Source organism: Dendrobates tinctorius, unplaced genomic scaffold, assembly GCF_039654945.1.
Source record: "Dendrobates tinctorius isolate UK_male_01 unplaced genomic scaffold, ASM3965494v1 ptg000075l, whole genome shotgun sequence".
Classification (NCBI taxonomy): Eukaryota; Metazoa; Chordata; class Amphibia; order Anura; family Dendrobatidae; genus Dendrobates; species Dendrobates tinctorius.
The window spans coordinates 16,519,153-16,541,338 of NW_027361743.1; the positions used below are offsets into that span (position 1 = coordinate 16,519,153).

General features: G+C 46.5%; 1 protein-coding gene across 4 annotated transcripts in view; it reads right to left on the reverse strand.

Annotated features, from left to right (window-relative positions):
• The window catches only part of SGCG (sarcoglycan gamma), a 390,616-nt gene that overhangs the window by 64,568 nt on the left and 303,862 nt on the right, over positions 1-22,186 (reverse strand). For all 4 annotated transcript variants that reach the window (XM_073583030.1, XM_073583029.1, XM_073583032.1 and 1 more), the window contains exon 5: positions 635-754. In XM_073583030.1, the coding sequence (XP_073439131.1) occupies positions 635-754 (120 nt within the window). The remainder of the gene's footprint in view (positions 1-634; positions 755-22,186) is intronic.

The following is a 22,186-nucleotide window of genomic DNA, read 5'->3' on the forward strand; positions in this document are numbered from 1 at the left end:
ATCAAAATGGGTCATGGCTACAGCCCAAAATTTCCAGCAGTGCACTTTGAATGTCATAGAGTTTATGAACACCTGAATGCCAACTGTATGCTTCAGTGTTATGACAAAATTAAATGTAAAACAGTTTTCAGCTCACTGTTAGTATATCCTCGTGGCTCGGAGCACGGAAAATGCTTTGTCTTTGTGTGAATGCAGTCAGTAGAAGAAGATTCAGCTCATGGTCAATTAATGATTCTTTATTCATGATAAAGAACTTTCATGATAGCGATAGCTTCAACGCGTTTCAGGTGTTCAGGCACGCTTAGTCATAATCAAAATTAACCTTTTAATAAGAAATGATATTTGTGAAGTCAGAAGTATGTAGGCAATTTTTGACCTAGGGCTGTGAATTAAGAAATGACTTGTCAACAACCAAAGCGTCCATCAATGGTTTGGGAGATGATCTTAGTACAGGTCACTTGTTCAATACCCTAGAAGCCCGTTCTAATGTGGGGGTCGTGATCAAACATAAATATTCACCCAATAAGGAGGTCATTTTGGTAAGATGGAGTGATGCAAATGTGTCATGAGATTCATAGATTCATAGATTTGCACAGAATTACCTGAAACCACAGCACAATTTTTGTTCTCCCACCTGTAACTTTCAGACGGTTTGTTCCAACTAGAACTTCTTTTTCATCCACAGAAAATAGCATCTTTCCTTTATCAGAGTGTATCTGGAATTGTTGACCATGGGTTTCTACTAGCCCAGGACCTGAAGTATAGAAGACATGAGAAAGGATCAATGAAGAATTACAATGACACTTTTATTGGATCTAACTAAAAACAGAGAGGTTGTGTGGGGGCCCTAGTCTACTAACTCAAAGTTCCAAAATTAGTAGATAATTGCTTAGAGCCCATGTTTACCAGAAAGGTCCCAAAAACAGAAACACAGGAGAAAACTTAAAGGCGTTGCCCAGGCTTGTGGCTCAATTCTGGTTCAAGTTTGTATACTTCCGGACACATTCCAACTATACTTGGCTGGTCTCCCTCAATTCACTTGAAGTGAGCGAGGCTGCACACTTCTATACGGCATGCGACCGCATGTATGCAAATCATATACTCGTGGTCACTTGCTTACCCACTCCTGGTGCCAGAGAATCTTGACAGCACGCACTATGCATTTGCTGGACACAATGATAGCTGGAGACCATACGGGCAATGCCATGAAGAAGCCTCCAGGAAATATCATCACACTGGTCCTAATGTGGGGTGGCATAATGTACGGTAGCCCATTGGTACGGACATTGGTATTACATTGATTTGGTAGTGGTACCAGTGGTACTGCCATTTCTCTAAAGTGTCTCCAAGGTGCTGTTTTACAACACAGAGCCAGACTGCATGTTGCGCATGATACTGTGACCAACATGCATGGCCTAAACGTTCCACCATTGACGGCAACATCACCAGACTATCACATTGTCTCAAATCATTCAAATCTGGGATGTCACAGGTTGGCAACTGCAAAGGGAGCTGCCAGCAGCAGATCTTGAGGATTTGTGTGTCCTAAGTGCATTCAGCACGTCAGAACATTCCTCTGACAACCATTACTAACCTCACTGACAGCACCAAGGCTGTAAGATTTCTAAACATGGCGCTCATGCTCGATACCAACTAAATCAAAATATTTTGAAAATTTTGCTTCCATTTTTTTGCCATTTGCATATCATTAACATGTCTAGAAATCCTGTGATTTCCATAATTCCTCGATTTTTTCACCTTGGTATTGCAATTTTAATGTTGATGAGTGTGTGTATATTATATATAGAGAAATATTTCTGGTTTCAGGACTCCAGCACGCTTGTTTCATTTATCCTAAGGTCATCAATAGAACAAATTATTCCGTTTTGCATATTGATTGACATTTATGCAAGTACATTTTGAAAGTCAGTAAATCTGACAGTTTCATTATCGGTGTGCAAGTTAATTAAAATGACATAAGCCATATCCCTACTACTTTTTATTGGCACATTTACCTGTAAACATTGATGACCTATCCTGGTTCTATCATCTACTAGTGATGAGTGAACGTGCTTGGATAAGTTGTTATCCGGCATGCTCGGGTGCTAACACAGTGTCTCCGGCGTGCTCTAATAATATGTTCCAGTCCCCGCAGCTGCATGTCTCGTGGCTGTTTGACAGGTGCAACACAAGCAGGGACTGCCTGTTTGCTAAGCAATCCTTGTATGTGTTGCAGCTGCTGAACAGCAGAGACATGCAGCCGCGGGGACTTTAACATATTATTTGAGCACGCAGAAGACACTCAGTTAGCCCTCGAGCATGGCGGATAACACCTTATCCCAGCATGTTTGCTCATCACTATCACCTACAAGCAGCTGGATGGACACTGTATGGATCAGAACACCGCCACTCCGTCATCTTGTTTAGTGGGTCTAGATCAGCACCTATTTGAATAAAAAGTTATCTAAAAGAAGTGTATAGTGAATACATATCCGCAAGCAGCGTGCATAATTATACATTGTCAAACCTACAACTTGTAATTACATCTTATCAGATCACAATTATTTTAGCTTTCATTCCGCTGTACAATAGGAACCCTTCATAACCGCAGTTAATACGTTTCTAGACAACTTGATAAACTTTTTAACATATCGTTTGCAATCACCTCGTATTAAATCACCGGCCCTAATGGACCAGCTACATATTGATTAAAAAAAAAAGTACAAAAGAACTTTCGTAGGCGTCAGATCAGAAACAAAAAGACCCCGTTCTTTAGTAAGCCGGCGATTCGGGAAGATGAATTCCAAAGCCACTCTCATTTGGGATTCATAAAGGATACAAAACCTAATGAGATTATGATGTTCGTCATTAAGACAAGTTTGCAACTCTGGCTTTAGGGCGTTCTGTTCTGAACTACCCTCGATACATGCTTCATTAGCGCCGAGCAATCATTTTGCACAGGGCCGTAATGAAATAATATGTACTTAAAAAACATACCGTATTTGGTTTAACTAGAGCCGTAGAAAAATGCATTAAATAATTTCCTCTAAGACTTTACTATGGAGAATGAACAACAGGCTGAAGCTTATTTAATAATTCGGTAAAAAATAAGCAACGTGTACCGCATTTATTTTCATTATTCCATCTCGGGGCGGATTAAAGCCTATGCCGTGTCTGATCTGCTGTTATTTTGGGGGCAGCAGATTTGTATTATTGACACCGTGATATTACACATACTCTCGAGTCAATTTATAATTGACTTTGTAATTTGCAGAGATGCTAAAAAAAATCTCATTATTTATAAACTGAAGGCGAAAGACCTTGTGCCAGGCAACTGTGCACACCAAGTGTTAATATTGTACCATTCCCTGGATTTGAACTCCCTTTGCTAATGTTCTCACTGTTTTCTTATTCCTCAATGTCTGGAGAATCTACAGAAGGAAATTAAAGAACTTTGTAAATCAGTTGCATAATTTATCCGGTACTGACGCTGATATTAAACCCATAGGATCCAGAGCAACTATGCTGGTTGCAACAGGCTTGGACCCTTTAGTGTGACCATGAAGCACTGAGTGCACAGAATGCATGTGCATGGTTTGAACAGTCATTTTTTTGATCATAGACAAACTGCCTTTAAAGGGACCCTGTCATGTTGAACATGGTATCTGATCTGCAAGCAGGATAATAAGGAGCAGACTAAACTGATCAGATTGTTATTTGCTCTTGTGGGAAAAGTTTCAGTAAAACTTATATTTTGTTCATTGAAATCCCTGGTGTTTGTACGCATACGAGTCCAGTGGGCGGTCCTATTTAGTGACTGACAATCTTCCAAGTATGACTGTGCATGCAGAGATAACTGTCAATCACTATGTAGGAAAACCCACTGGACTCATATGGATACAGACACCAGGGATTTCCATGAGTAAAAGACAAGTTATACTAAATTTCTTTCCGACAAACCTATATGTCATTCTGCTCAGCTTCTCCATACCATGCTGACCGTAGATCAGACTGCACATACAATGTGACAGGTTTCCTTTAATTATGTTTCAAGAAAAATAATGCAGCACTCACCAGATGGATTAAATGTTCCAAAGTCCTTTTTATTTCATCCGGGTGAAAGACTTTGTACAGTATTTGCGGGTTAGGGAGGCATGCAGAGCAAGCGCTTCAACGGGTCAAGGTGTGTATATTTAATTTAGAAAAATTCGCTCAACTCTAAATATCAGCACTGTTAAAATGTAACAAATTAATGTTTGACTGTTTTTTTCCATTAAACACAGAAGAAATGTAATATAAACTATAAAACAATGTAATAAACTATCATGTACAGAACAATGTTAAGATTATTAGGTATGCTCCAATATTATGCAATATTGAAGAATCTGGTACATGTTCATCTTGTAAAGCCATATGTTTTACAACTGATCACTCAGTACTAACGCCAGTGCTTGATATCGCTGACCCTAGTGATTGGCTGCAAAAGTCATCACCACTGCAGCCTTGTATACAAAGACTGATGGGGGGCAACAAAGAGGTGGAGTGAAGCAGGAGATGTAATTTTTGTTTAATCCTGCAAGATCTCTTTAAAGTTATTAAATTTCTTTAGGTAGTAAGAAGGGATGAAAATAAGCAAGTCTGTTGTTAATTTGTTTTTTCTATCTGTTGTCATTCTCCTGATATGATAGCTTTATATTTTTCATAGCTTTTATCTTTCATCGTTTCATAGGTGGTTTCCATAGTTTGGCCACTAGTGCCAGCCTAGACCCAGGCCGAGAGTGTGCAGTAGCTAAATTTCAGGAAAGAGGTTAAGGGGTACTTCACACTAAGCGAGAACGCTAGCGAGATCCCTGATGCGTCACCGATTTTGTGACGCATCAGCGATCTCACTGTTTGTGGCACGCATAAGCGACCGGCCCGCCCGCCGGGTATCGCTGATCGTGCAGGAATGTTCTGGGCCATTTTTTAATCGTTGGTCTCCTGCTGGCCAGCACGCATCGCTGCGTGTAGCAGCGGGAGACCAACCATCAGAGAGCTCCCAGCGCTTTAAGCAGACGCTGGGATCTGGTATCCAGAGTAACCTGGATATCCATGGTAAACAGCACGCTGGTATCCATGGTAAACAGCAGGTAACTAAGTGACGCACGCGCTTAGTTACCCGCTATTTACTATGGATACCAGCGTCCTCACTGGTCCCGATCGCTGGTGAGTCTGCCTGTTTGAGAGCTTGTAGGGTTGTTGGGGCGAGCTGGGGGGGTGGTCCCTCTTCTTATCACGCAGAGACGAAACAGAGACGAAATGGAGGCAGATTCTGGGTGCAACAGGTCCAAGTTTATTTTCGCTCGCCATCCGCCTGACGGCCCTCGCAGCACATCGCCATATCTCTCTCTCTCGGCCCTCCGTATCCAGAGCCGCTTCACAATACAGCACAGTACCTCACTCATGGCCCTCTGTATCCAGAGCCGCTTCACACACCGTGTTTCTCGCCTGGGACGTATATATACGTCCTGTCCTTTTTCCTTTCCTGACGCACTGACAGCTTCTGACACTGTGGCTGCCCTAGGCTTAAGCACCAACAGTCCTTTCACTGGTCAAACGTCGTTCTTTACACGGTATGCCTATTCTCTTTAACTCGTCTCTGTTGCGGTATATCTGTCAGGACCACCCCCTGACGTTCTCTCTCCTCAGTCCCCCTGGTCTGGATTCTCCTCACAGCACACAGACTGTAGCAGTCCTCCTGTCACTGGAGCTCCCCTGGGGACTGGAACCTTCTGGAACCCTCCCTCAGTATTTATAGCTCTCCCGGTCCCCTGTCACTGTAACCACGCCCCCCATGACCTTAAAGCCCTAAGCTGTTGTCAAGTCCTTTGCTCACACTCCTCCCTGCCATCTAATGGTCAACCCAAGGTACTGCACGTCCACTACACTTTCCTAGCTGTTTCCCCACTGTAATAACTAACACCTACCTACACTGTGCAAACCTTTCCTTCTTTACTCTGACTAGTCGGTCCGTCCGTCAGGTCACCTTCCCTACACTCCCCCTTCCTTTGTCCATTGTCGTCCTCGACAATCGTCATCCCTGCCTTCGCTGTTCTGAAGCTACACCTACATTCTGTTGTCGGACCAGCTGTTGAGCCAAACCCACTATCTGCGGGGGCCGAACCATACTGGGAGCACTATGCTCTGAGCAGCCTACTGCTACTCACCAGCGCGCACGCCACATGACAACGTCTTTCAAATTGGGCTAGGTACACCCATATTCTCTCTATAGCGTGTACCTTCCCCTACTCTCCCATACTGTCACCTTCCACTATTCGGTACGCCATGATCGAGGTCTCTTACCTTCCAGATCATTACCAGCGCCCGCCTTCCTCCTTCAGGGGTGTCCGTGGTGTTGGGGACCTGACCTAGGACGGCTGTCTCTCTCACGTCTTCCAACTCATTTTCCTTTCTTTCAATTACATGTCATGGTCGGCGTCCCGGTCTCCCAGACCTCCTCAACTCTTAGATCCCTACCGGATCTCACACTTTCCTTTGGTCCCGCAGACCTTCCCTTACCTGGACCTTTTGCATTTTACTTTGGCATATTATACATTAAACAACTTTATAATAGCACAAGTACCCATTTTTATATATTTTTTTTCATTTTCTTTTGCTTCTAAAACCAACATATAACACGAACATTGCATGTCTTCCTTGGGGGGGCTTCCTTGGACATGGACACTCCCTCTCTTCTACGTATCCCCGCTCTGTCAGGTTTCAAATCAGCAAATAACATCCTGTAAGAGGAACATACTAAAAACAAACTCAGCACATAAAACATTTTTTAACTAGAACTGTTCTCCAGACGCAGTCCCCCAGTGTACGCCAAAATGTAGGGTCGGTGGCTGAGCTGGGGGGGTGGTCCCCAGTCCATTCAACACGGCTGTAAACACCCGGACCTCTCCCCTGCACTGTAGCAATGCCGCCATCTTGCGCAGCACCTGGTACCGCCCCGGATCTTCTGTCAGCACCACGGAGTCACCACAGCGCTCCCAATTTGTAATCCACAGGTAAACCAGTTGTAATCCACAGGTGTGTTCACTCCATGCAGCATAGTCCAAACCCCTTTCCATTACTTGAGGCAGGCCTGCCGCAGAAGATGATGTATTAGCGGCGGCGATCCTGCCGACTACGCCAAATGTAGGGTTGGTGGGGCAAGCTGGGGGGGTGGTCCCTCTTCTTACCGCGCAGAGACACAACAGAGACGAAATGGAGGCAGATTCTGGGTGCAACAGGTCCAAGTTTATTTTCGCTCGCCATCCGCCTGACGGCCCTCGCAGCACATCGCCATATCTCTCTCTCTCGGCCCTCCGTATCCAGAGCCGCTTCACAATACAGCACAGTACCTCACTCATGGCCCTCTGTATCCAGAGCCGCTTCACACACCGTGTTTCTCGCCTGGGACGTATATATACGTCCTGTCCTTTTTCCTTTCCTGACGCATTGACAGCTTCCGACACTGTGGCTGCCCTAGGCCTAATCACCAACAGTCCTTTCACTGGTCAAACGTCGTTCTTTACACGGTATGCCTATTCTCTTTAACTCGTCTCTGTTGCGGTATATCTGTCAGGACCACCCCCCTGACGTTCTCTCTCCTCAGTCCCCCTGGTCTGGATTCTCCTCACAGCTCACAGACTGTAGCAGTCCTCCTGTCACTGGAGCTCCCCCTGGGGACTGGAACCTTCTGGAACCCTCCCTCAGTATTTATAGCTCTCCCGGTCCCCTGTCACTGTAACCACGCCCCCCATGACCAACGGTTTCTAAAGCCCTAAGCTGTTGTCAAGTCCTTTGCTCACACTCCTCCCTGCCATCTAATGGTCAACCCAAGGTACTGCACGTCCACTACACTTTCCTAGCTGTTTCCCCACTGTAATAACTAACACCTACCTACACTGTGCAAACCTTTCCTTCTTCACTCTGACTAGTCCGTCCGTCCGTCAGGTCACCTTCCCTACAAGCTCACCAGCGATCATGTAGCGACGCACCAGCGATCCTGACCAGGTCATATCGTTGTCAGGATCGCTGGCGTGTTGTTTATTGTAATGGGACCCTAACTCCTAATATTCCAACCACTTCTCTCTAGTCCATTGATTAATATGCAGCAGTTAGCTGCTTATCTCCATCCCCTTCCCTCTCAGATCCTGACAAGCTGCTGTTGTAAATCTTGCAAAACCACCAGCCGGGCAGATTTCAGAGCAGATCTCCTGATCATGGCCCTCTGCTGTCATTGTTTGGAGCTATGTACTTGCTCAAATTCCCTGTTATCTCTATGTGTAAATACGTTGATAGTGTAGACTCAGAACAAACTCAGAAAATGTTAAAGCAGAACATTTGCTGAGCCTCAGGAGAGTCCGCCTTGCCAGAAACCGGGAAGTGAAAGATACTAGAAAGCTGTGGGCTGCTCAAGACACAGCTGGAGAATAAATAGAAAAAAGGAACAGCATCCCATCCAGGTGATTAAAAATTTTTAAGAAGACTTTATTTTGCCATGATGAAGAATAAAGTCTTCTTAAAAATGTCTAATCACCTGGATGGGATGCTGTTCCTTTTTTCTATTGATGGTATACAGTATGTTCCAATTGGGCCATTGGACCAGAACGTGCATCTCCCTATTGAAGTGCTGTCGGCTAATGTGTATTGATATTGGACAGCTGGAGCATAATACCTTAAGTAATGACCTAAAAAAATCTAATTTTTAATATATCATTGTCATTTTAAAAAAATTCAACTTTCCATGCTGGCCAGAATGGGTGCATCAATTCCCTGTCACCTTTTGGATCATAGCTCCCAGAAGCATGAGCAAGGATGGCAATATTCTCATTGTAATCAGGCAAGATAGTTGCCCTCCTAATTATGTATAGAAAATAAGATAAAAGTATACAATCAAAGAAAAGGCTAAACAAATTCAATATCAATTGCAGTTAATCCAATTCTGGCTGAAATGTCACTGTAACCGGGCCCCACCTTCACGTTTGGGCATGCGGATGCCGTCTAGCTGCCTGGATGCCAGTATGGGTACGTAGCCCAATGACTCACTCTAGTCATAAGCTACAATGTTCTAGTTTAGTAATCAACATTATACCATGCATGCCAACGTCCTGCTTATTCTAGAACTGAGATATAGAAATACTAGATTTTCTCTATGCCTTTAATTTAATATAAAACAGGTTTAACATGCCAAACCTGATCTGTTAATAATCTCACTCCAAAAAACCTCTACATTTGGATCACAGCCTTCATCTCTTACACATGCAATACATGTGTACATAGGTCACATGCTGAGAAAATTACCTTTTGCTAAAAAATACATAGCAACAGTACAACAACATAACTACGATTTGGGATATTTTTATGATTTGTGGTTCAGTAATATAACCATTGCACAACTAAAAAGATCTACTAAAGACCTAAACTATAAAGATTTTCACCTAAAATCTATCAGAAACCGGCTCTATAATTTCAGATGCAAACATACAGTTGAAACCAAAAGTTTCCATACACTATATAAAAAGACACATCTGCATGTTTTCTCAATATCTGACATGATATCAGAATAAACCTTTCCCGTTTTAGGTCAATTAGAATTACCATAATTATTAATATTTGCCAAATGCCAGAATAATGAGAGAGAGAATGTTTTACGGCATTTTTCTTACTTACTGCAAAGTCAAAAGTTTCCATCCATTTCATTAGTATTTGGTACCATTGCCCTTAAACTAAATGACTTGGGTCAAACGTTTGGGATCTCCTTTCACAAGCTTCTCACAATAGTTGTTCGGAATTTGGGCCCATTCCTCCTGACAAAACTGGTGTAACTGATCCAGGTTTGTAGGTCGCCTTACTCACACCGGCCTTTTCAGATTTGCCTTAAATATTCAATAGGATTGAGACCAGGGCTTTGTGATGGCCACTCCAAAACATTGACTTTGTTATTCTTAAGCCTCTTTGTTACCATTTTGGCAGTACGCTTCTGGTCATTGTCCATATGAAAAACCCATTTCCGCCCAAGCTTTAGCTTCCTGGCTGATGTCTTGAGATGTTGCTTCAGTATTTCCACATAATCTTCTTTTCTCTTGATGTCATCTACTTTGTGAAGTGCACCAGTCCCTTCTGCAGCAAAACAAAACCACAGCATGATGCTGCTACCCCCATATTTCACAGTTGGGATGGTGTTCTTGGCTTCCAAACGTCTCACTTTTTCCTCCAAATGTAATGATGGTCATTATGCCCAAAATGTTCAAATTTAGTTTCATCAGAGCTCAGGACATATCTCCCAAAATTAAGGTCTTTGTTTTGTGTGCATTTGCAAACATTAATCTGTTTTTTTATGTTTCTTTTGGAGTAATGGCTTCTTCCTGGCAGAGTGGCCTTTTAGCCCATGTTGATACAGTACTCGTTTCACTGTGGATATTGACACAATCTTACCAGCTTCCGCCATCATCTTCACAAGGTCTTTTGCTTTTGTCCTTGGGTTGATATGCACATGTCGGACCAAAGCACTTTCATCTCTGGGACACAGAACCGGTCAACTTCCTGAGCGGTATGATGGCTGGACATTCCCATCTTGTTTGTACTTATGTATAATTGTTTGTACAGATGAATGAGGCACCTTCAGGCATCTTGAAATTGTACCCAAGGATGAGCCAGACTTGTGCAAGTCCACAATTCTCTTCCTGATATCTTGGCTGATTTCTTGAGACTTTCCCATGATGCTATACAAAGAAGCAGTGTGTTTCAGGTGTGCATTAAAATACATCCACAGGTGTATCTCTAATTAACTCAGATATTGCAAAACCTATCAGAAGCTTCCAAACACATGACATCATCATATGGGCAGTCCAGAATTGTTTAAAGGCATAGTAATGTTAGTGTATGTAATCTTTTGACTTTGCAGTACGTAATAAAAATGCCTTAAAACATTCTCTCTCATTATTCTGGCATTTGGCAAATATCAGCAATTATGGTAATCCTAATTGACCTAAAACGGGAAAGGTTTGTTCTGTTTTCATGTCAGATATTGAGAAAAACATGCATGTGTCTCTTTATATAGTGTATGCAAACTTCTGGTTTCAACTGCACATTTAAAAGCCGGTTGTGGACTATGCCACTTTTGTGCCTGGTCCAAGAAGGAATTCCCTAGTGGCTTTTCCCCTCCCATTTTCCCTTGAGTGACAGGTCTCCCTGTTTGTGTGTTTATAGGGAGAAACCTGTCACCCAAGGAGAGTGTGATGGGGAAAAGCTGCCAAGGACCAGGCAATTGGACTAGTCAGCTGATCTGCACAGTCTCCAGCTGGCTTTATTGTGTAAGTTTTGCTTTGAATCTACACAATCACTGTGTTTCGGAATACAACATATGATGCTGAAATAATAGAGCCAGTGTCTGATACATGCTACCCATTGTTTGAGCTGCATGTGTCAGTGTTCAGGCTACATTTAAAGGGGTTTCCCACCACTTAGTGTAATTTTTAAAGAAGTATTTTGGCTTTCCCTCTCCATCGTCTTCTGTTTGTATAGGTAATGAATATCCCCAAGTTTCTGCCAATTCCACTGTCTTTTTTGACAGGCTGCAGCAGAGACATCAAGATTACAGCACACATGACCTCTGCAGCTAATCACTAGGCTCAATGGCTCATAACATCTACCTAGATATTGCCAGTGATTGGTTGCAGCGATCACACGTAATGCAGTGGTGACATCATTACTGCAGTCTGTGAACAAGAGACACAGTGCAAGAGCAGGTGAGTTAAATCTGAGTTTATTATTTTAAACTAAAAAAATTTATCACGGGGGAACTCCTTCAATGGCCATCTTGGAACCCCAGCAAATACTTTTTCATGTAACTTGCCACTTTTCTGCTTCTCTTGGAATGACCGGCTCATGCTACATTGCTCTTTTTTCTCCCCTGTTCTGGGAATGACTGACTAAGGTGGCCAGAATATATTGGGCACGAGGAACCTTTGGCAGAGCATGCATTGTGCATACATAAAGGTTTGCACCACGCATGCTCCAAGGATGGTACAAATTATCCAGACTAAGGGGTTGTGATTAAACTGATCATGTGCTTTTTTTCAACTTAAATTTTTCCCATACTTTAAATTTTTTTTTTTTATGGGATTAATGATAAGGTTCTTTGTGATCTACAGCATGGGTGGGCAGTATGGTTTCATTCCTGGTGGTTTAGGGTAGTGAAAGGGTTAATGATAATGTATCTGGTGACCTAGTGCACTGATTAAAATTATGAACCAGAAAATGAAAAGAAATGTCCATTACTTGGACAACCCCTTCTGAATCCCTATGTTTCCCTCCAGTAAAATAATAACACTTATACTCGCTTCTGGCATCGGCGTTGTTACAGCGATGTTAGCACTGGCTCTCCCGGTGCTTGCGTGACATTAAGTCATGCGAACACGGCGGCCAATCAGCGTTTCACTGTCTCCTGCTTTGAACAAAATCCAAACATCTGGAAGAAATGACAGAGCAGCCACAGCTCTCACTTCTTCCGGATGTAAATTATATCAGTAGGAGAGGAGAGTGATTCCAGTGCTGAGTGGCCTCAGGGATTGCATGACATAACAATGTCACATGAGCCTTAGGAGAGCAAGTGGCGACGGCGCTGGCACTGGAAGTGAGCATAAGTATTACTTTTTCATTTTGTGGGAAATATACGAATTCAGAAAGGGTTGTCCGAATAGTGGACATTCACTTTAAAAAAATTGGCTAACTGGGATGATGCAGTACCTGGCAAAAAAAACATAACTGTTTTAAAACTGCCTAAGGTCAGAGTGGGCCCCTTGACAGGTCTGTTCCATGGGCTACTGAACAATCAGTACAGACTTTATGTCCGTCCCTGATATATACCAATTTATGTTTTACATCAGACCAAACACAAAGTTAATACATTAAGTGAAGGAAAACTTGGAACTTTTTAATGACGGGATTCTGAACATTTTAATTTGACATCTGCACAAATTCCCTTTGCTCTGACAGTAAATTATTGAGCCAACTGTCAAAAAGGAGGAGACAGCGGAGGATTACTGTGATTAGGATAATGAGTGACTTACATAATTAAAGACTTTATACAAGGTTCTTTCCTGAAATAGATCAAACATAGTCTCTGAAGCAAAGATGTAGATATGAACTTATATTAATCCATGAGAAGAAGGCGTGGTTAAAGAACAAACTACGCACTAATCTTCATCCAATACCTTGAGAAATAAAACCTGTACTAACATCTTCTCTGTGGTTTCCTTTCATATACTGTAAAGGTACAGACTCCATGGTAAAACAAGAAGAAGTGGTTCTAGAAAAGAGCAGAGGAGCATTTACCATGTACTAAAATTTATTTGAGCCCCATGGAACACAAGACCTTTTTTTTTATACTATTTTTATACAAGGTTCTGTGAAGCTTGGCAAAAAAATGTAAAGAAATATGTAACCTATTTGACAATGAAAAACCAAATTAATCCCTTTAAGTATATGGACATCTTAGGGTACTTTTTTATTAAAAAGTAACTACACTTTTTTATTTATTAAATATATATATATATAATATATTTAATTTCATTTACCTTATTTTGCCTCCTCTCTCGAGCAACATACTGATTTTTCCAACTAGTTAATGTTCTTTTAGAAGCTGCTTTGAACTAATGCCCTACCAAGATTTCATGCTTAAACCGTATTGCAAACACTGTCTGAATATGGGGAAGGGAAGCAGAGAAGCTCACACAAGGAGAATTGTTATGATTAGGTAACCGAGAAGGATAGCAGGGAAATAGGATAGGCAACCAGACAACCAGAGAGGTTGGTAACTTAGCGGGTTGCAGACCCCTTGTTACGTTGTGGACACAGGTGACGAGAGTGGACCCACTGGACCGTGGCGCCGAGCTCTCCCCGAGCGAGCGCACCAAGTGGACCGACCCCTATACAGGGACCGTTAGGGAACAGACTCGGGAAGTTCTAGCGCCACGGCAGCCAGGACCAGGGGTCAGCTCAGGAGGGTGAACTAGTGATGAGGAACAGAGGAAGGTCCAGAGAGGAACCAGGGTGACCAGGGTCCAGCGACTGCGGAAGAGGAGAAGGACGGAGGAAGGCGGGGGTCCAGGAAGAGGCGAACTGAAAAGGAAGGAGACACAGGGGTTAGGCAGGAGGAACGACCAGAGGGACAGAGGAACACTGAGGACACAGGAACTAACAGGAGGCACAAAACACAAGGAATAAACTAGAGAGCAGCTAGCAAGGAACTAGCAGCAGGGAGCACGGCCAAGACAACCGAGAGGCAACTCAATAGTCAGGCGCCTCCACTAAGGGAGGGCGGCCTGAAATACCTGGTGGTGGCCTCTGATAGGTCGGGGGGCCGGTCCGGGTCAGGTCACGGCAGACAGGTGGCTGCCGGTAGCAGCGTGCGGCTTATCCCTCCGGCGCGTGCGCAGAGGCACAGTGCGCGCGGCCGAGGGAAGTGGAGGAGAACGTCGGGACGCCGGTCGCCGGAAAGCAAGGGAAGTGGAGGCGCGCGTGCAGGACGCGTCAGAGGAGAGAGTCGGGGCAGAAGCAGGAGCGGTGAGTATGGCAGCGGGAGCGGTGCTAACAGTACCCCCTCTCTTACACTCCCCTCCACTGCGTCTGGCTAAAAACCTCTTAAGAATGCGAGGAGCATTGATATTCTCCTGCGGCTCCCAGGATCTCTCCTCGGGACCAAAACCCTTCCAGTCGATCAAAAAAAAGGTTTTACCTCTAACTTTTCTCGAGGCCAGGATGTCTTTTACCTCGAAGACGTCATCAGACGTAACAGGAAGAGGAGAAAGGTTCGGGGCCGGGTGAAACCGATTCAGGACAACCGGTTTAAGGAGGGAGACGTGGAAGGAGTTGGGGACCCGAAGCGACGCAGGCAACTCCAGTTTGTAAGATACGTTGTTCAGACGTTTGAGAATCTTGAAAGGCCCAATGTAGCGCGGTCCCAACTTGTAGGAAGGGAGCTTTAGCCTAATGTACTTGGCCGATAACCAAACTTGTTGACCTGGGAGGTAGTTGGGAGCATCCAAGCGTCTTTTGTCAGCGTGCCTTAGTTTCGGACCAGATCCGAGAGAACTCTTGGGTCAGGGAGTCGGCTGCAGGCACACCGGAGGAACCGGACAAAGGTAGAGGAACACCAGGGTGCATGCCAAAGACTACGAAAAATGGAGACTTGGCTGATGACTCGCTGGGATGGTTATTGTAGGAGAACTCTGCCCAGGGAAGTAGATGGACCCAGTTATCCTGATGAGCGTTAGAGAACTGCCGTAAGTAGGACGCTAGTACCTGATTAACGCGTTCAACCTGACCATTGGACTGGGGATGGTATGCGGATGAAAAGTCCAGTTTTATCTCTAGAAGTTTACACAAGGCCCTCCAAAACCGAGAGGTGAACTGTACCCCTCGATCGGAAACAATATGCTGTGGAAAGCCGTGGAGGCGGAAGATGTGCTGGATAAAAATCTTCGCCAACTCTGGAGCGGAGGGCAGCGCAGGTAGAGGAACAAAATGGGCCATCTTGGAGAAGCGGTCAACAGCCACCAGGATAGTCGTAGATCCGGAAGACTTAGGCAGATCCGTGATGAAATCCAAACCAATATGTTGCCATGGAACCGAAGGAATCGGGAGAGGAAGCAGAAGGCCGGCGGGTGGTCGCCTAGGAATCTTGACCTTGGCACAAGAGGGACAGGAGGCCGTGAAGTCTGTCACATCCTGGCGGAGTGAGGGCCACCAGTAAAAACGAGCGATGAGCTCAAATGTCTTCTTGACTCCGACATGTCCGGAAACTTTCGAGGAATGTCCCCAATGCAGTACCTTTTCTCTTTCAGCATCTGGGACGTAGGTCTTGCCGGGAGGAGGAGTAATCAGTCTCACCGGGGCCACAGTGATGATCTTAGCGGGATCGATAATGTGAGATGGTTCCTCCATCAGATCAGCGGGCTGCAGAGACCGGGACAATGCGTCCGCCTTGATGTTCTTTGGCCCGGGACGGAAACGCAATTCAAAATCGAACCGACCAAAGAAGAGGGACCATCTGGCCTGCCGAGGGTTAAGTCTCTGGGCTGACTGGAGATATGCAAGGTTCTTGTGGTCGGTAAAGATGGTAAACGGATGGACCGAGCCTTCAAGGAGGTAACGCCACTCCTCGAGCGACAACTTTATGGCCAACAGCTCGCGATCCCCGATGGCGTAGTTACACTCAGCCGGCGAGAAGGCCTTTGAAAAGAACCCGCAGGTAATCAGGCGGCCGGACGGGGACCTCTGTGAGAGCACTGCACCTGCTCCGGTGGAGGAGGCGTCTACCTCCAGGATGAATGGCTTATTAGCCTCGGGTCGGTGTAGAACAGGTGCGGTCGCGAAGGCTTGCTTCAGGCAGGAAAAGGCCTCTTCAGCCTCCGGAGGCCAGGACGAGGAGTTGACGCTCTTGCGAGTGAGACTGGAGATGGGTTTGATGATGGACGAAAAATGTGGCACAAATTGACGGTAATAGTTGGCGAAGCCGAGGAACCTTTGAATCGCCTTGACCCCCACAGGGCGAGGCCATCGAAGAATAGCCGACAGTTTCTCAGGATCCATCTCCAGCCCAGAATCTGAAACGATGTAGCCCAAGAAAGGCAAGGAAGACTGCTCAAAGAGACACTTCTCAAGCTTCGCGTAGAGGCGATTCTCCCGCAGACGTTGTAAGACCAGACGAACACTCCTCCTATGGGACGCCAGATCCGGGGAAAAAATAAGGATGTCGTCCAGATATACCACCACGCAGGAGTACAACAAGTCTCGGAAGATATCATTAACAAACTCCTGAAAGACCGCGGGAGCATTGCAGAGACCGAAGGGCATAACCAGGTATTCGTAATGCCCGTCCCGGGTGTTAAAGGCGGTCTTCCATTCGTCACCAGGGCGAATGCGGATGAGGTTGTAAGCCCCACGTAGATCCAACTTTGAGAAAATGCGGGCTCCCCGTAACCGGTCAAAGAGTTCAGGAATGAGAGGCAACGGATATTTGTTCTTCACAGTAATGTCGTTCAGGCCCCGGAAATCAATACAAGGACGGAGAGAACCGTCTTTCTTCTTTACAAAGAAAAACCCGGCTCCGGCCGGGGAAGAAGATTTCCGTATGAACCCTCGAGCTAAATTCTCACGAATATACTCGGACATGGCCGTAGTCTCTGCAGGGGACAAGGGATAAATTCGCCCTCGGGGCGGAGTGGTCCCGGGTCGCAGATCAATGGGGCAGTCATACGGGCGATGCGGAGGAAGAACCTCTGCCTCCTTCTTGTCAAATACGTCAGAGAAAGCCCAGTATGCGGCTGGAAGAGCCTCGGGGCCCGAGGAGGCTGGTGGAGGGTTAGCCGGGCGGACAGGCCCCAGACACTTCTCTTGGCAGGGATGCCCCCAGCGGAGGACCTCACCGGAACGCCAATCCAAGACAGGTTCATGAGTCCTAAGCCACGGAAGACCAAGCAGCACAGCATGGGAAAGGTTGGGGAGGACGTAGAAAGCGATCCGCTCCTGGTGCAAGGCCCCAATTTGCAGACACACCTCCTCTGTTACCAGGAACACGGATTCACGTAGGGGTCTACCATCTACTGAGGCGATGACACGTGGAGTCTTCAGAGAGACCACAGGAATCTGATACTTCTTTACCTCCTTCAACCTAATGAAGTTCCCTGCCGCGCCCGAGTCCACATAGGCCACCTCCGAACCACGTCTCCGACCCAAAACCAACTGAACTGAAAGGGTAAGGGGGTGAGAGGAGTGAGACACACCTAGATCGGCCTCTCTTACCTGCCCTAGGTGGAGGAGTTTCCCGGTCTCTCAGGACAGAAGCGTAAGAAGTGGGACGCGCTGCCGCAATACAGGCACAGACCCTCCATCACTCTCTCCTTACGGCGCCGTTCTGCCAACTTGACCCGATCCACCTGCATTGGCTCAGACGCCGGACTGGAGGATGCCCCAGGCGGATGTGGGCTGGACGGCCTGTGAAAAGAAGCAGATGGTCTCAGCGGTCTCCTGTCCCTACCAGTCTCTCTAGCGCGTTCCTGGAACCGAAGGTCGATGCGTGTGGCCAACAAAATTAAATCCTCCAAGGAGGTTGGGGTGTCTCGCCCTGCCAGCTCATCTTTAATTTTGCCTGAGAGGCCACGCCAGAAGGCCCCAACCAAAGCCTCGTTATTCCACCCTACCTCGGAGGCCAAGGTACGGAACCGGATGGCGTATTGTCCGACTGTAAGAGCGCCCTGGGAGAGGCAAAAAAGAGACTCCGTGGCGGAAGCCAACCGTCCGGGCTCGTCAAAGACCCTACGGAATGTGTCAGTGAAGGTCTGGAGACTGGAGACCACGAGATCGTCCCGCTCCCACAGGGGATTTACCCAGGAGAGTGCTTCTCCCTCCAAATGGGAGACAATGAAGGCAACCTTGGCCCGATCGGTGGGGTATTGTTGGGGCAGGAGTTCGAAGTGCAACCTGCACTGATTCAAGAAGCCCCTGCACAACTTGGGGTCGCCGCCATACCGAGGCGGTCTACCAAGCCTGGGAGGCAGAGAGGGTCCGGGATCTGAACTGCGGGATGAATCGCGTCCGGCGGCCGATTGAAGGGAAAGCAGCCGATCGTCGACCGAAGCCATATACGAAAGAATATGGGATTGGGTGTCCCGTTGTTGAACCAGCTCCTGCTGGAGGCTGGCAAGTTGGGAGGCGTTACCAGGATCAGCGGCCTGCAAGGCCGACAAGCGGGAATCCATGGTCTTCATGAAAGACATAATACGGGTCTGGTTCTCCCTAAGGAAAACCAACTCCTTTTGGGTAGCGGCCCCGGCGGGGTCCATGGCCTGACTATACTGTTACGTTGTGGACACAGGTGACGAGAGTGGACCCACTGGACCGTGGCGCCGAGCTCTCCCCGAGCGAGCGCACCAAGTGGACCGACCCCTATACAGGGACCGTTAGGGAACAGACTCGGGAAGTTCTAGCGCCACGGCAGCCAGGACCAGGGGTCGGCTCAGGAGGGTGAACTAGTGATGAGGAACAGAGGAAGGTCCAGAGAGGAACCAGGGTGACCAGGGTCCAGCGACTGCGGAAGAGGAGAAGGACGGAGGAAGGCGGGGGTCCAGGAAGAGGCGAACTGAAAAGGAAGGAGACACAGGGATTAGGCAGGAGGAACGACCAGAGGGACAGAGGAACACTGAGGACACAGGAACTAACAGGAGGCACAAAACACAAGGAATAAACTAGAGAGCAGCTAGCAAGGAACTAGCAGCAGGGAGCACGGCCAAGACAACCGAGAGGCAACTCAATAGTCAGGCGCCTCCACTAAGGGAGGGCGGCCTGAAATACCTGGTGGTGGCCTCTGATAGGTCGGGGGGCCGGTCCGGGTCAGGTCACGGCAGACAGGTGGCTGCCGGTAGCAGCGTGCGGCTTATCCCTCCGGCGCGTGCGCAGAGGCACAGTGCGCGCGGCCGAGGGAAGTGGAGGAGAACGTCGGGACGCCGGTCGCCGGAAAGCAAGGGAAGTGGAGGCGCGCGTGCAGGACGCGTCAGAGGAGAGAGTCGGGGCAGAAGCAGGAGCGGTGAGTATGGCAGCGGGAGCGGTGCTAACACCCCTAAACTGACAACACAACTAGAATTAGCCGTGGGACGTACCTACGATGCCCTAGACGCCTCGGCACAGCCAAAGAATTAACTAAGCATAAAGAGAGAAAGGGGAAAGCTAAACTGCCCTGGAGTAGAACCCCAAAGGAATAGATAGCCCCTGAACATATGTTGCCGGTGAGACAAGATGAGGCACAAAGCACAGGCAGAAAATAGAGTAAGCAAATGATGGGGCCCAAACTGTCTAGATAGAACAGAACAGGAAAGGATACTGTCTGCAATCATGCAAAAACCCTAAGAAAAATTCCAGCAAGTCTGAATTGCAAAAATACTGAGGCCACACGACCTCTCCACCACTAAATCAGAACTCTGGTGTGAACTGGACGCAAAACAAAAGATAATGATATAACAGGGGATTAGAAATACTGAAAAGACTGACATAAGCTGTGGCAAATGAAACAGAGTCCAGCACTGGTCCCAGCAGGGAACAAGGCTGAACTCACACCAGCAAGGCAGAAATCAGAGAAAAGCAAATAATGGATCAAATGCAAAAAGATTCAAGCAGACAAATAACTTATCTGAAAGATGCAGGACAAAGCAGGAGGCAAGCAGACTTCCAAAATGCTCAGGATGAAAACCAAATCACCGGCAACAACTGAGGGAAGGTTGCTCACTTAAATCTCTCCAGTCTGTAACACCTGACCTCCTATCATCCTCCTCAGGTGATTGACTTCTGTCAGCCAGTCCAGCTCCATTAACAGCAGCAACCACCAGAGAGAGCACAAACTCAGAAGCCAGGTCAAAAGTGTTCACAATAGAGAATGTTTCTAAACAGTGTTAGAGTTAGGGTATGTGTACGTGATGACTTTGAAACTCGAGTGAACCACCAAAGTTTTTTAGGCAGAAGATACTTCAGGAAAATGTATTTTTCCTGAAGCGTCTTACCTGGAGAGGTTTAAAGAGGCTCATACAACAAGATATGGCCTTCCTAAAACCCCATCTGATGACAAATGCACATATAGCAGGATGCAGCAGGCCTCCACTAATAAAGGCAAGAGGAAGCTCAGGTGCAAACTACTGATAAAAACAACCACCCCACACCTGCCAAACCATGGAGGGGTTGGCTGCCTAGCAGAAAAAATGCACATAGATAAGGGTTGCATAGGATGCCAGCACTATAATATGCAACCCACAGTGACAGACGCCCCAACAGACCAAGCCAACAAAAAGAGGCCCGGCTGCATCCTACAAAAAATGATATGATAAGTGCAAAAAATTGATGCATACAATGAGTACATTAAATGAGGTATTGGTTAATATTTTGGCCAAAACAGATAGAGCCTGCAAGCCACGTCAAGGCTCCTCATAATTTGCAGGTCCCTAACACTAATATCAAAACAGCTAACATAGAAAAAATTCAAAAAAACTTCTACCACAAGATATGGCCTTCCCAAAACCCTGTCTGATGACAAATGCACATATAGCAGGATGCAGCAGGCATCCACTAATAAAGGCAAGGGGCAGCTCAGGTGCAACTACTGATAAAAACAACCACCCCACACCTACCAAACCATGGAGGAGTTGGCTGCCTAGTAGAAAAAATGCACATAGATAAGGCTTGCATAGGACGCCAGTCACACATGTAAGTGTGATGCAAAGTGTCTGGCTTGCAACCCATTAGTGACGCCCATAGTATTCTCAGGCGGGCTGCTCCAGCACTATAATATGCAACACACAGTGACAGACGCCCCAATAGACCAAGCCAACAAAAAGAGGCCCGGCTGCATCATTTTCAAGCATGTACGCCGACTGGAGGTGGACACTGAGACGTAGTAGACTGGGTCTAAGTATCCACCACCAGTAGGCGTATATGTCCAAAAATGCCAGCACCATTATATTCTATAGTTCTATAGACCGTAACCCATTTTGGAGGTGGTTCAGATGTAAGCCTCGATGGGGCCACCGAACGAGTTTCGGAACACAATGTGAAAGCACCAAAACCTTTCAGCAACCCACCATCACAGGGTGTTGGTAGTCAGGGCCTCCATCAGGGAATTACTGCCCTTACTGTTGTATGGAACCCAGTGAACAGAAGTATCTGGGCCCCAGAGCACCTCTCGCCACAGGGAGCCTTCGTGGACCTTCAAAGAATGGCCGTGCAGCTCCATGGGAGTCCCTCCACCTCTTCTGTTATGTGCTCGTGATGACACGTTCACGATGGCGTCATCGCGTGCGCGTCATGTACGCATGCCACTTGCCGGGATACCAAAAGCGGAAATGCAGGGGATCCTATCAGAGGCAAGTATGAAAAACTGTTGTTTTTTTTTTAATAGAATAAATTAAATGGGCTTGTGGGGTGCAAATGATGAACTGAGGAGCTGGGACGAGGACAGTGAATGATGATGTATAGAGGTGGGGGACAGCAAATGATTAGAGTGTGGGACAGCAAATGATGAATTTACGTTGGGGGATGGGGTACAGGAATTTATTTGAGGGTGGGAGACAAGGGACAGGAAATGAATTTAAGTTGGATGGGGGAGAGCAAA